Consider the following 10,743-nt stretch of genomic DNA (forward strand, 5'->3'; position numbering starts at 1 on the left):
CATAACATCCGTGGGAGGCTTGTCCTCCTTTCCTCCAGAGCCTTTCCTGGCCGTCCTGGAGGTCCCCAGGGCTGGGTGGCCCCGTCACCGCTCTGGTCCCCTCTGGCAGGTGGAAGAAGCTGACGACTGGCTGCGGCACGGCAACCCCTGGGAGAAGGCCCGTCCCGAGTACATGCTGCCCGTCCACTTCTACGGCCGCGTGGAGCACACTGCCGCCGGCACCAAGTGGGTGGACACCCAGGTATGGGCTGGGGACCCCCTGGCATGGCCTCGGCCATCGCCTGGGGTGGAGAAGGCAGCGCTGGAGCAAACTGGGGAGGAGATGGACTAGGGATGAGGATGGATTGGACGTAGGGATGGGGACGGGTTTTGCAGCCACCCTCTGGCGTAGCCAAAAGCATCTCCAGCAGGGCTGTGTGCAGTGCACAGCAGCTTAAATTTAAGCTCACAACCCTTTCTCCATCCCCTGAGTGCTCCTGCCCTGAGTGGGGGTGTCCCTGGGGCAGGGGGTACCATGCACGGCCCCACACATGAAGGTAGGTGCCATCCAGATTTCACTCCCATGGGAGGGTCTGTGGGGTGAGAGGGCTCAGGGGGACAAGAGGGGACATTGGAGACACCATCCTGGCTCTGGCCACCCTGCCCATGTCCTAGGTGGTGCTGGCACTGCCCTACGACACCCCCGTGCCCGGGTACATGAACAACACCGTCAACACCATGCGCCTGTGGTCAGCGCGAGCACCCAACGACTTCAACCTGCGCGACTGTAAGTGGGTGCCGGGGGGCAGGATGGGACTCAGGGCGGTCCCACACCCACCTTATCCCTCTGTTCCCCCCCAGTCAACATCGGAGATTACATCCAGGCTGTGCTGGACAGGAACCTGGCAGAGAACATATCCCGCGTCCTCTACCCCAACGACAATGTGAGTCACGTCTTTGGGGGGTGTTCCCGTTTTAGGGACAGCCAGGGTGCGAAGCGGAGCAGCCCCTCTTGCTTTTGTGGTGTGTGAATGCTGGGTTCCATTTTTGTCTTAGAAACAGCCAATACAGCCTCTATGGTTTGCTTCCCATTGCCCCCAGTAGCCCTTTTTTTGGTGTGTGTCCAAAATTTTCAAGCCAGGGCACTGGGGGGAACAGTGGGGAGAAGAGGCTGGGGTTTGAGCTGCTGCTGAGGGCAGCATGGGGGGTTCACACCGTGCCATGGGGTGGATGAGTGCCGGTGTGGACCCCCGTCCAGCTCCTCTGCTCCTAGTTCTTTGAGGGGAAGGAGCTGCGGCTGAAGCAGGAGTACTTCGTGGTGGCTGCCACCCTCCAGGACATCATACGCCGCTTCAAAGCCTCCAAATTCGGGAGCACAGACAGCGTCCGAACTGTGTTCGATTCCTTCCCTGACCAGGTATGAGCCGGGGTTGTTTGGATGTGCACCTCCAAGCTCATTTCGATGCCTCCCAGGGCTGGAGGGGTTTTGTGGACCCTCCACGGGTGCCTGGGCAGTGGGGTCCTCACATGCCACCCCTCACAGGTTGCCATCCAGCTGAATGACACACACCCCGCCATGGCCATCCCTGAGCTGATGAGGATTTTTGTGGACATTGAGAAGCTGCCATGGAACAAGGTAGGGGAGACCCGGCCCGGCCCATGGGTTCCCTCTGCTTACACCCACCCTCCCATCCACCCATGGTAGAGGAGCTGAGGAACCAGTGTGGGAACTGGGAGTGGTGTGGAGCTGTCAGGTTGGGTTTAACCAGGAGGACGCTGCTCGGCCATAGTGTGAGGACCACATGTGGGTGCTGGCACCCACCCGGGGCTGTGCCCACCCTCACCGGTAACTCCTGCTCTCCCCCATGGCAGGCCTGGGACATCACCAAGCGAACCTTTGCCTACACCAACCACACTGTGCTCCCTGAAGCCCTGGAGCGCTGGCCTGTGGAGCTGGTGGAGAAGCTGCTCCCCAGGCACCTGCAGATCATCTATGAGATCAACCAGCGGCACCTGGATGTGAGTACCTTGGGATGGGGATTGGGACTCATTGTGTGGTTTAGGGGGGTCCTTCTGTCCAGAGACACCCAACCCTTTGGATGGGTTTGCACTGTGACTGGAGCAAAACCACCACTCTGGTGTCAGAGGGACTGGGGACATTGCTGCAGCCATCGGGTGGGATATCCCTAAATGCCAGCGCCGCTCCTCGCCCTCTCCCGGCAGCACATCGCATCCCTCTTCCCCAACGACGTGGACCGGCTGCGGAGGATGTCCCTGATAGAGGAGGGGGGCACCAAGAGGATCAACATGGCCCATCTCTGCATCGTCGGCTCCCACGCTGTCAACGGCGTGGCCAAGATCCACTCCGAAATAGTCAAGACTCAAGTGTGAGTGTGAGGAGGGAGGCCGTGGTGGATCTCCCTTGGCTTGGAAGTGGTGGTGGGTGGGTGGGGCTGAAGCTGTCCCCTCCTTGTCCTCGCAGCTTCAAGGACTTTGCAGCGCTGGAGCCGGAGAAGTTTCAGAACAAGACCAACGGCATCACCCCCCGGCGCTGGCTCCTGCTCTGCAACCCGGGGCTGGCGGAGCTCATCGCAGAGGTAACAGCACAGGAGGAGCCCCCAAACCTCCCCAACACAACTGACCCCGGAGACGCTGCTCCAACCTCAGCCACTCACATCTTCTGAATGGTCATAGGATGGTTTCAGTTGGAAAAGACCTTTAAGATCCTCGAGTCCAACCACTGAACCACCCCTAAGTGCACCACCAGACCATGTCCCTGAGCATGAGGTCAAGCTCTGCACCTCACCCAAGGCCTCCAGTCCTGCTTTCCAAGCCTTTCCTCTGCTTTTCTCAGCTTAGCCAGGCGGGAGCAATGTCCCCAATGAAGGTGGTGGCCATCCCCATCCCATGCTCGGTGTCCCCATGCCTTGCTCTGGTTGCAGAAAATCGGGGAGGACTACGTGCGGGACCTGAGCCAGCTGATAAAGCTGCATGAGTTCGTGGACGATGACCTCTTCATCCGGGAGGTGGCAAAAGTGAAGCAGGTGAGAGATGTGGGCAGGAAGAGGGGACACGGGCAGTGGGGACCACAAACTGGGAGGTGACCCCCTCCCTGCCCTTACCCCAGGAGAACAAGGTGAAGTTCGCGCTGTACCTGGAGAAGGAGTACAAGGTGAAGATCAACCCTTCCTCCATGTTCGACGTGCACGTGAAGAGGATCCACGAGTACAAGCGGCAGCTGATGAACTGCCTGCACATCATCGCCATGTACAACCGTAAGCCACCATGCGCTCCGAGGGGGACGGGCTGCCCTGGGGGTGCACAGCGTCCCTGTCCCCCAGGGCTGGGCCAAACAGAGGGTGACACCGTGCCCCTGTCTTCTCCAGGCATCAGGAGGGACCCTGACAAGGTGTTTGTGCCGAGGACGGTGATCATTGGGGGCAAGGTAAGCTGGGTCAGGAGTTTGGGGCATTTTGGAGGACACCCTTGAAAATGCCCTAGGGAATTTGGGTGCAGATGTCTCATGGGGCCGTGTCCATGAAGTTCTTCAAGAACTTGTTGGCTTCAACACAAGCAAGGCACCATGGCTTTGGCCTGTGGTTGTGCAACCCTCAAAAACTTGGTGTGCAGCACCACGTGGGTTGGATGATGTGATGGGAGCAGGTGCCTCCCTGGGCACATGGGAGCTGGGTGCTTCTTGTCACCCCAGGGTCACCCATGGCTTCTCCCCTAGGCTGCCCCGGGATACCACATGGCCAAAATGATCATTAAGCTCATCAACGCAGTGGCTCAGGTGGTGAACAACGACCCCGTTGTGGGGAGCAAGCTGAAGGTCATCTTCCTGGAGAACTACAGGGTCTCACTCGCAGAGAAAGGTACCAGTGGGACACACTGTGGGGAGGGGATGTCTGCCCCACGGCTGCCCACCAGCCCATGGCTCCATCGCTGCGAGACAGTAGATTTAATGTCCTTCGGCATGCTACAAACCCAAAGCTGGTCACCACGAGCCCCTCACGTCAGTGTGCTTTGTTGGCAGTGATCCCTGCCACCGACCTGTCGGAGCAGATCTCCACGGCCGGCACCGAGGCATCAGGAACGGGGAACATGAAGTTCATGCTAAACGGAGCTCTGACCATCGGCACCATGGACGGGGCCAACGTGGAGATGGCTGAAGAGGCTGGAGAGGAAAACCTCTTCATCTTCGGCATGAGGGTGGAGGACGTCACGGAGCTGGACAGGGAAGGGTGAGGGCTGGGGAGGCCGTGGTGGGGCCACCATGGGCAGTCGGGGCAGCACCACCTCATACCAACCCTTCGCCGCCAGGTACAATGCGCAGGAGTACTACGACCGGCTGCCTGAGCTGAAGCAAGCCATCGACCAGATCGCGAGCGGCTTCTTCTCCCCGCAGGAGCCCGACCTCTTCAATGACGTGGTCAACATGCTCTTCCACCACGACCGGTGAGGCCTGGGTGCCATCCACCCCCTGGGCTGAGTGTCTCCACCAAACTCCTGGTGCCATGTCTGGGACTTCACGCTTGCCCCATTAAACCCTGAGTACATGGCCAAGACCCGTTTGGGTGTGCAGCCCTTGTCAGAAGAGATATTTTGGCTCAGGGAGGGTGGATTTGTCTGAAGCCTTTGTGTTAGAGGAAGCCCCAGATCTGGTAGCCTGAGCCCTGCACGCTGTAGCCACCGGCCACCACTGTGCTCCTACCTCTGTATTTCTGTCATCGCTGACTCCCCCCATTTCTTCACTACTACAGGTTTAAAGTGTTTGCAGACTATGAGGCTTACATCAAGTGCCAGGAGAAGGTCAGCGAGCTCTACATGGTGAGTGCCATCCCGGGGATGAGGCATGGGACACCGCATCGCATCCCAGTAAAGGGCTCTCAGGGGCTGTGCATGTAGACGGGATCCTGTTTGAAAGCTGGAGGTCAGTATGGCACCCATGGGTGCAATGTCCCACCGCTCTCCTTGCAGAACTCCAAGGCGTGGACCAAGATGGTCATCAGGAACATTGCGGCAGCCGGCAAGTTCTCCAGCGACCGCACCATCAAGGAGTACGCCCGGGACATCTGGCACGTGGAGCCCTCTGACCTGAAGATCCCCCCGCCCAACGAGCCCCGCGACGCAGGAGAGGAGAAGACGCCCAACGGGGCGGCGTAGGGGGGCACTGAGCTGCGAGCGCTGTCAAGTCGTCTCTGCTGTGTAGTCTTTGTGTTGATGCTGCTGACAGGGAAGGGGAGGGATTTTGATAACCTAAACGTCGCGCAGAAAGCGAAACTACATCGCCCTGCTGCTTGCATAGGTCCTGAAAAATAGAAGTGCCCGTGGTGGCCAAGGGGCCAGTGGCTGCAGCCTAAAATTAGGGACTGGGCTTGCTCGCATCAAAGCTAACACAGGAGGAGGGCGCTGGGGCCTGTGTGCCCCCCATCCCTGTCCCAAACGATGCTCCCAGTGCACATTCGCATCCCAGGAGCAGCCCCCCTGGATCGTGGCGCTGTCTCTGTCCCCCAAATAACCTGCAGCGTCCAGAGGGCCGAATTAGGAAGTTTCTCAGTTTTTTATTACATATAGCAGCAAGTTCAGTGCCATGGGGGGTTCGTGGGTCGCCGCACGCAGCAGCTGCCATCACTTCATGTTCAAGAAGTCTCTGCAATGAGATGCAATAAATCTCACGCTGTATCACTGACTCCTGTGCTGGTTTAGATCCTGATTTTGGAGCCCTGGATGTGGGGCTCAGCATCTCTGAAGGGGCAAAGAGGCTGTCCCCAGGGCCACCTCCCCATGACACCGGGGCTGAGGATGCTCCATGGAAGAAGAGGCCAAGGCTTCCCCCATCACTTACTTCACCAGGGCAGGCAGCTCTGGGTTGAAGGAGATGTAGTCGTGGCCCAGGCCCAGCTTTTCAGGAAAGGTAATGAACTTCACCTTGCTTTTGTCCTGGTAGGCATTGTATGCCATCTCGAAGAGCTGCCATGGGGTGGAAGCGTGGTAAGCAGAAGCCCCAAACCCCCTCTCCCAGCCCCTCAGGCCCTCAAAAACGGGTTAAGCCCCCCTGCTGAAGCCCATAGGGAGGCAATGGTGGTCCTCACCTCACGGCCCAGGTGTGGAGGCAGCACAGCATCATCTTCTGCGTGCAGGATGAGGAGTGGGCAGGCCAGCACCTTCACACTGCAGGCAGCGAGCACAGCATCCACAATCACCCTTGGAGTCCCCAGACCCACGGCAGCATCCCTGGGTGCTGCTGAAACCCCCACAGTGACCCTGACTCACCCCCAATCCCCCAAACATTCAGAGCCAGCCCAGCCCAGGGTCACATCCATGTGTTTGCCTCAGCACAGCAGCACTCCAATAACCTTAAATCCCTGACACAGGGTGCTCAAGCTTCAAAACCACTCATGAATGGGGTGTTTTGAAACGAAGGAGCAGGAAGGACCTGTGTGTGTGCTGCAATGCACCTAAAAAGGATGGTGGCTTGTGGACTTTGCTCCATAATACTGGTATCTGAAGGTATGCAAATTTTAAAAAATGCTTTTAAAGCATGTGTAAGCTGGGCAAACACAAAGAAGGGTGCAAGGATTGCACGGTGTGATGCATCCCGTGTGGGCGGTCCCAGCAGCATCCCCATGGGGACGGCTGTGTCCCATCCCTCCTGGCACTCACTTCTCGTCACTGCGGAAGTGCATGTCCCCCAGGGCCAGCGAGTCCAGGATCAGGTACTGGAAACCTGGGAACAGGCGGTAGATCTGCCAGGGGGAGATTTTTGAGGGTGCTAAGTCATGGCTTTGATTGCTGCGCCCTTACCCTGCCAGGGTGGGGAGCACCAGGTCGGCTGGGGCTGTCACTGCTGGGGGACCCCATGGGCTCACCTTGGTGACGGGGACATGGGCAGCCGCCTCACGGATGTTGGTGTAGGGCGACTCCAGGACGACAGCGTCGACCTGCACCCCTGAGGGCAAAAGCAGGCATGGCTGGGGTGGGGGTCCATGCACCCCAGGCTGCTGCCAAAATGCCCCTGTCCTGCTAAGGAGGATGGGGACGGCCACGTGTCCCCACTAGAGGGGCCAAGCCTGATGCTGGAGCATAAAAGGAGCTCCCCTGCTCCTCTGTGGCCCCAAAGTCTGGCTGGGGGGGGTGCAGAGCCTCAGGGGGACATTGTTGGGCCAACCCTTACCTCGCTCTTCCTGCAGTTTCCTCGCCACATTGGTGGCAATCCTGCAAGAAAGGACACAGAGGTGGGGGGGGGGGACAGCCATGCCACCCCAATGGGACACACAGCACCCTCAGCGCCACTTGCACATGAGGCTTTGCTTTGGAGGAGCTGCTCTGAGCCTGTGGTCCATCCTCAGGTGACACCGAGGTGGCAGCAGCACCACAGCCAGTACCCATGGGACATCTCCTTCCCCAAATGTCACCTGGCCCCGCACCTACCCTGTCCCCAAGGAGTGTCCCCAGAGGAGGACACTGCTGTTCCCGCTACGTGCTTTGGCCCAGTCGTAGAGCGCCAGGACGTCCGTGGTGAAGCCGCTCTCTGTGGGGTGGCCGCTGGAGTCCCCATAGCCTGCGGAGGACATGGCTGGGTGTGACAACCCCGGGTGGAGAGGACACCAGCCCCAGGGGAGTCACTCAGTGTGAGGCAGGGGGGTGACTTTACCTCTGTAGTCGAGAGCCAGGATGTGGAAGTCAGCAGCCCCCATCAACTGTCAGAGGAAAGGGTTATGTCCCCCAGGTTCCCCAGTGGGGCCAGGCTTGCTCTGCCCAGGTCCCTTTGGGGTCTCCAGTGCCAGCCTTACCCCCAGCAGGTCCCAAGTCCACTCACCTTCAGGAACTGGATGCGGTGACTCGCAGCCCTGATGGGGAAAGTGAGGTTAGAGCTTGGGGAGGGGTCTCCAACCCATCACATGTCCCCCTGTGAGGGACCAGGGTGACCTTTTCCCAGGGTGGGGGAAGAGATGGATGCTCTGGGGTGGGTGGGTTTTGGTGTTTGGGACTTGTCTCTCTACAATGACCTGAAAGGAATGGGCAGTGACATGGGTGCAGGTCTCTTCTCCAAATTAACAAGCAATGGGATGAGAGGAAATGGCCTCAAGCTGCTCCAGGGGAGGGTTAGATAGGATATGGGGGAAAATTTCTTTACTGAAAGAGCGGTCAAACACTGGAAGGGGCTGCCCAGGGCAGTGGTGGAGTCGCCATCCCTGGAGGGGTTCGAAAAATGTGTGTATGTGGCTCTTGGGGACATGGTTTAGTGGCCATGGTGGGGTTGGGTTGACGGTTGGACTTGATGATCTTAGCGGGCTTTTCCAACCTTAGTAATTCTGTATTTCTGTGATTTCTATGACTTTTCCTCAACTCATGAGGTCAGAAACCACCGCAGCAGCTCCGGCCTCAGAGCCCCGCTGGCTGCTGCACCGAATTCGCTAGTTCTCACTCCATGCGGAGATGCAGGTACTCACCTGGTGCCCCCGTTGCCGTGCAGGTAGATGATGATGGGGTGAGCATCACCGAGCGCTTCCTCATACCAGTGCTGGTCCTTGCCCTGCGCCTCGGCCCCTCTGCTGCCCGGCAGCGTGTGCCTGGGGGGGCAGAGCAGGGTTACCGGGGGAGGATACACCCGGTTGAGCCAGGACCTGGCGTCACTGCACCCACCCAGGGTTATCCCCCTCACCAGATGCCGACGGTGACGCCCGGCTCGGTGGTGAGGTACAGGCTGACGGTGTTGTTCAGCAGCAGCTCCGGCCGCCGGAGGTCGACGAAGAAGGGATAGGAGACTGATGGAGAAATCACAACCATCACACGGGCAACTCATCCCATACCCAGCTGCTTTTGAACCTTTTCAACATGTGATTTATTTCTATTTCTCAGTAATTTACCCAGAATTGCGAGCACAGCCCTCTGCCACCACCTCACACCCCCATTTCGAGCCTCATCCATGCTCTGCGTGCCCAGATGTGTTGCAACTTTGGGCAGCAAACAGGATCGGCAGCACCACGTTATTACAGCTTGCAAAACACCAGGAGCCAACGGGAAAGGTCCCTCTGCGCCTCCTCTGCAAGTGGGGGACTGGATGGGTGTTGTCCCTGTCCCCACCCATGTTTTGGGGACCCCCTGCTTGCTGAATCCCTCGTGGTAGGGGGGCTCTTCTGGTTGAGACACTCACGGAAGTTGAGGAAGACGAATTTGGTGAGGAGGACGGGGAAGAAGCGGATGAGGAAGGGCACGGAGACGTAGATGAGGAACAGGTCCAGGAGGACGGTACCCAGGCGGGGGCACCAGGCCAGCCAGCTCCTGCAAGGCACACACCCCTTCAGCACATCCCCCTCCATCCCAATGGCTTTGGGGTATGGGGGAGTGGGGTTCAGATTCCCAACCCCACCCCCCCATAAAGACCAGGAACCGGTTCTCCACATCAGGGTCTTGTCTGGCTCTTGGGGATGGAGCTGAGGTGTCAGAGCACCCCAGTGTGACCCAGCATCACAAGAGACCGTGATTTGGTTCCCCGCAGCCTCCCACAGGCCTCGTGCAGGCAGGAAGGGCAGGGCACTTGCCAGGACCAGGAACTGCAAACCAAACCAGCAATAAGGAGCCACTGATACTCTGTGGCCACTCCCCAGGCTGGTGACACACGGTCACAGAGGTGGCCCCAAGCCTGGAACTGCTGTAGCTCTCCAGAGACAGGGAGGAAAGCGGTGTGGGGGAGCCCACAGCACTGTGGGAGAAGCCAGAGTGATGTCCCCCAGTGCCACCAGCACAGGGTGGGAAATGTGACCACCTCTGACAGCGTCCTGTCCCAAAAGGCTGGGGACGCATCCCAGAAGGAAGGGAAAGCCAAAAGCTGCAGCTGATGGTGATGGGGAAACCAGTCTGGGCACTGGGGGATGCAGGGCAGAGGTTCCTGACAGGCGTCCAAGCCCTGCTTGGGGCCTGGGGTCATCATCACTCCCACAGAACTGGATTTAGTCCATTGCTTGCCCCAGGAACCACAGCAAGATGCTGAGAAAGGGTCACAAAGAGGGTGCCAGGACAGGGTGGCATCATGCCCTGGGCATAGGCACCTTCCCAGGAGGGTGCAGGGGCCACGGGGAGCCCCTTGAACCCCCTGAGATTCTGCTCCAAGCTGTCCTGCTGCACACCGGCAGCAACGGGCCAGAATGTCCCCGCAATCGCTGCAGCTAATTACCAGGTGCTGCTCCTCGTCTACACTCCATGTTCAAGTGCAGGGGCAAGCGCTCACACCCACTCTTGCACAATGAATGCAGGTGGGGACAGACGGGACAGGATGGGACAGGGGGACATGCCCACCCAGGGGCACCTCAGACAACTGGCATGGCAACAGGCCACCGCATCGTGGGGACAGCGAGGTGACACGGGGACACATGGCATCATGATGGGGGGTGTATGGCTGCAGCATGGGATGATGGCTGTGGCTGGGTGACAAGGCTATGGTATCGGATCGTGGCCGTGGCAGGGTAACACGGGGACATGGCCACAGTCTGGGATCACAGCTGTGGCAAGATGACATGGGGACATGGCCGTGGTACATGTCAAGGTGGTACAGCCACGGCCGAGGGGGGACGACACACACGGGGTCATGGCCACAGCAAGGTGACAAGGCCACGGCGTGGAGACACGGGAGCACGGCCACGGCACAGGGACAGACCTAGGGCACAAGAGACGCGGCAAGGGCCAGGGGGACCCAGTGGAGCAACACCGCACGGAGACGGGGAGACGGGGACGGGAACACGGGGAGACGGGAACACGGGG

At 59.2% G+C, this 10,743-nt stretch overlaps 2 protein-coding genes across 2 annotated transcripts in view; one reads left to right on the plus strand and one right to left on the minus strand.

Moving 5' to 3' along the window:
* The window catches only part of PYGL (phosphorylase, glycogen, liver), an 8,918-nt gene extending 3,773 nt beyond the window's left edge, over positions 1-5,145 (plus strand). Inside the window, exons 5-20 of the mRNA XM_010187855.1 lie at positions 110-241; positions 655-766; positions 841-923; positions 1,253-1,396; positions 1,523-1,615; positions 1,852-1,998; positions 2,203-2,366; positions 2,462-2,576; positions 2,922-3,023; positions 3,107-3,254; positions 3,366-3,424; positions 3,713-3,854; positions 4,016-4,223; positions 4,303-4,437; positions 4,743-4,809; positions 4,960-5,145. Of these exons, the coding sequence (XP_010186157.1) occupies positions 110-241; positions 655-766; positions 841-923; positions 1,253-1,396; positions 1,523-1,615; positions 1,852-1,998; positions 2,203-2,366; positions 2,462-2,576; positions 2,922-3,023; positions 3,107-3,254; positions 3,366-3,424; positions 3,713-3,854; positions 4,016-4,223; positions 4,303-4,437; positions 4,743-4,809; positions 4,960-5,145 (2,037 nt within the window). The remainder of the gene's footprint in view (positions 1-109; positions 242-654; positions 767-840; positions 924-1,252; positions 1,397-1,522; positions 1,616-1,851; positions 1,999-2,202; positions 2,367-2,461; positions 2,577-2,921; positions 3,024-3,106; positions 3,255-3,365; positions 3,425-3,712; positions 3,855-4,015; positions 4,224-4,302; positions 4,438-4,742; positions 4,810-4,959) is intronic.
* A 465-nt stretch (positions 5,146-5,610) lies between these two features.
* LOC104543282 (monoacylglycerol lipase ABHD12-like) lies at positions 5,611-10,639 on the minus strand (the record flags this gene model as incomplete). The annotated part of the gene is made up of 13 exons (XM_010187856.1): positions 5,611-5,632; positions 5,828-5,952; positions 6,075-6,153; positions 6,646-6,728; positions 6,852-6,931; positions 7,157-7,197; positions 7,414-7,543; positions 7,637-7,682; positions 7,802-7,832; positions 8,436-8,555; positions 8,648-8,750; positions 9,140-9,267; positions 10,521-10,639. Coding segments are annotated over 13 exons (1,107 nt in total), but the record flags the coding sequence as incomplete, so codon positions are not given.
* Positions 10,640-10,743: the final 104 nt, after the last annotated feature.

Source organism: Mesitornis unicolor, unplaced genomic scaffold (genome assembly GCF_000695765.1).
Source record: "Mesitornis unicolor isolate BGI_N332 unplaced genomic scaffold, ASM69576v1 scaffold19517, whole genome shotgun sequence".
Taxonomy (NCBI): Eukaryota; Metazoa; Chordata; class Aves; order Mesitornithiformes; family Mesitornithidae; genus Mesitornis; species Mesitornis unicolor.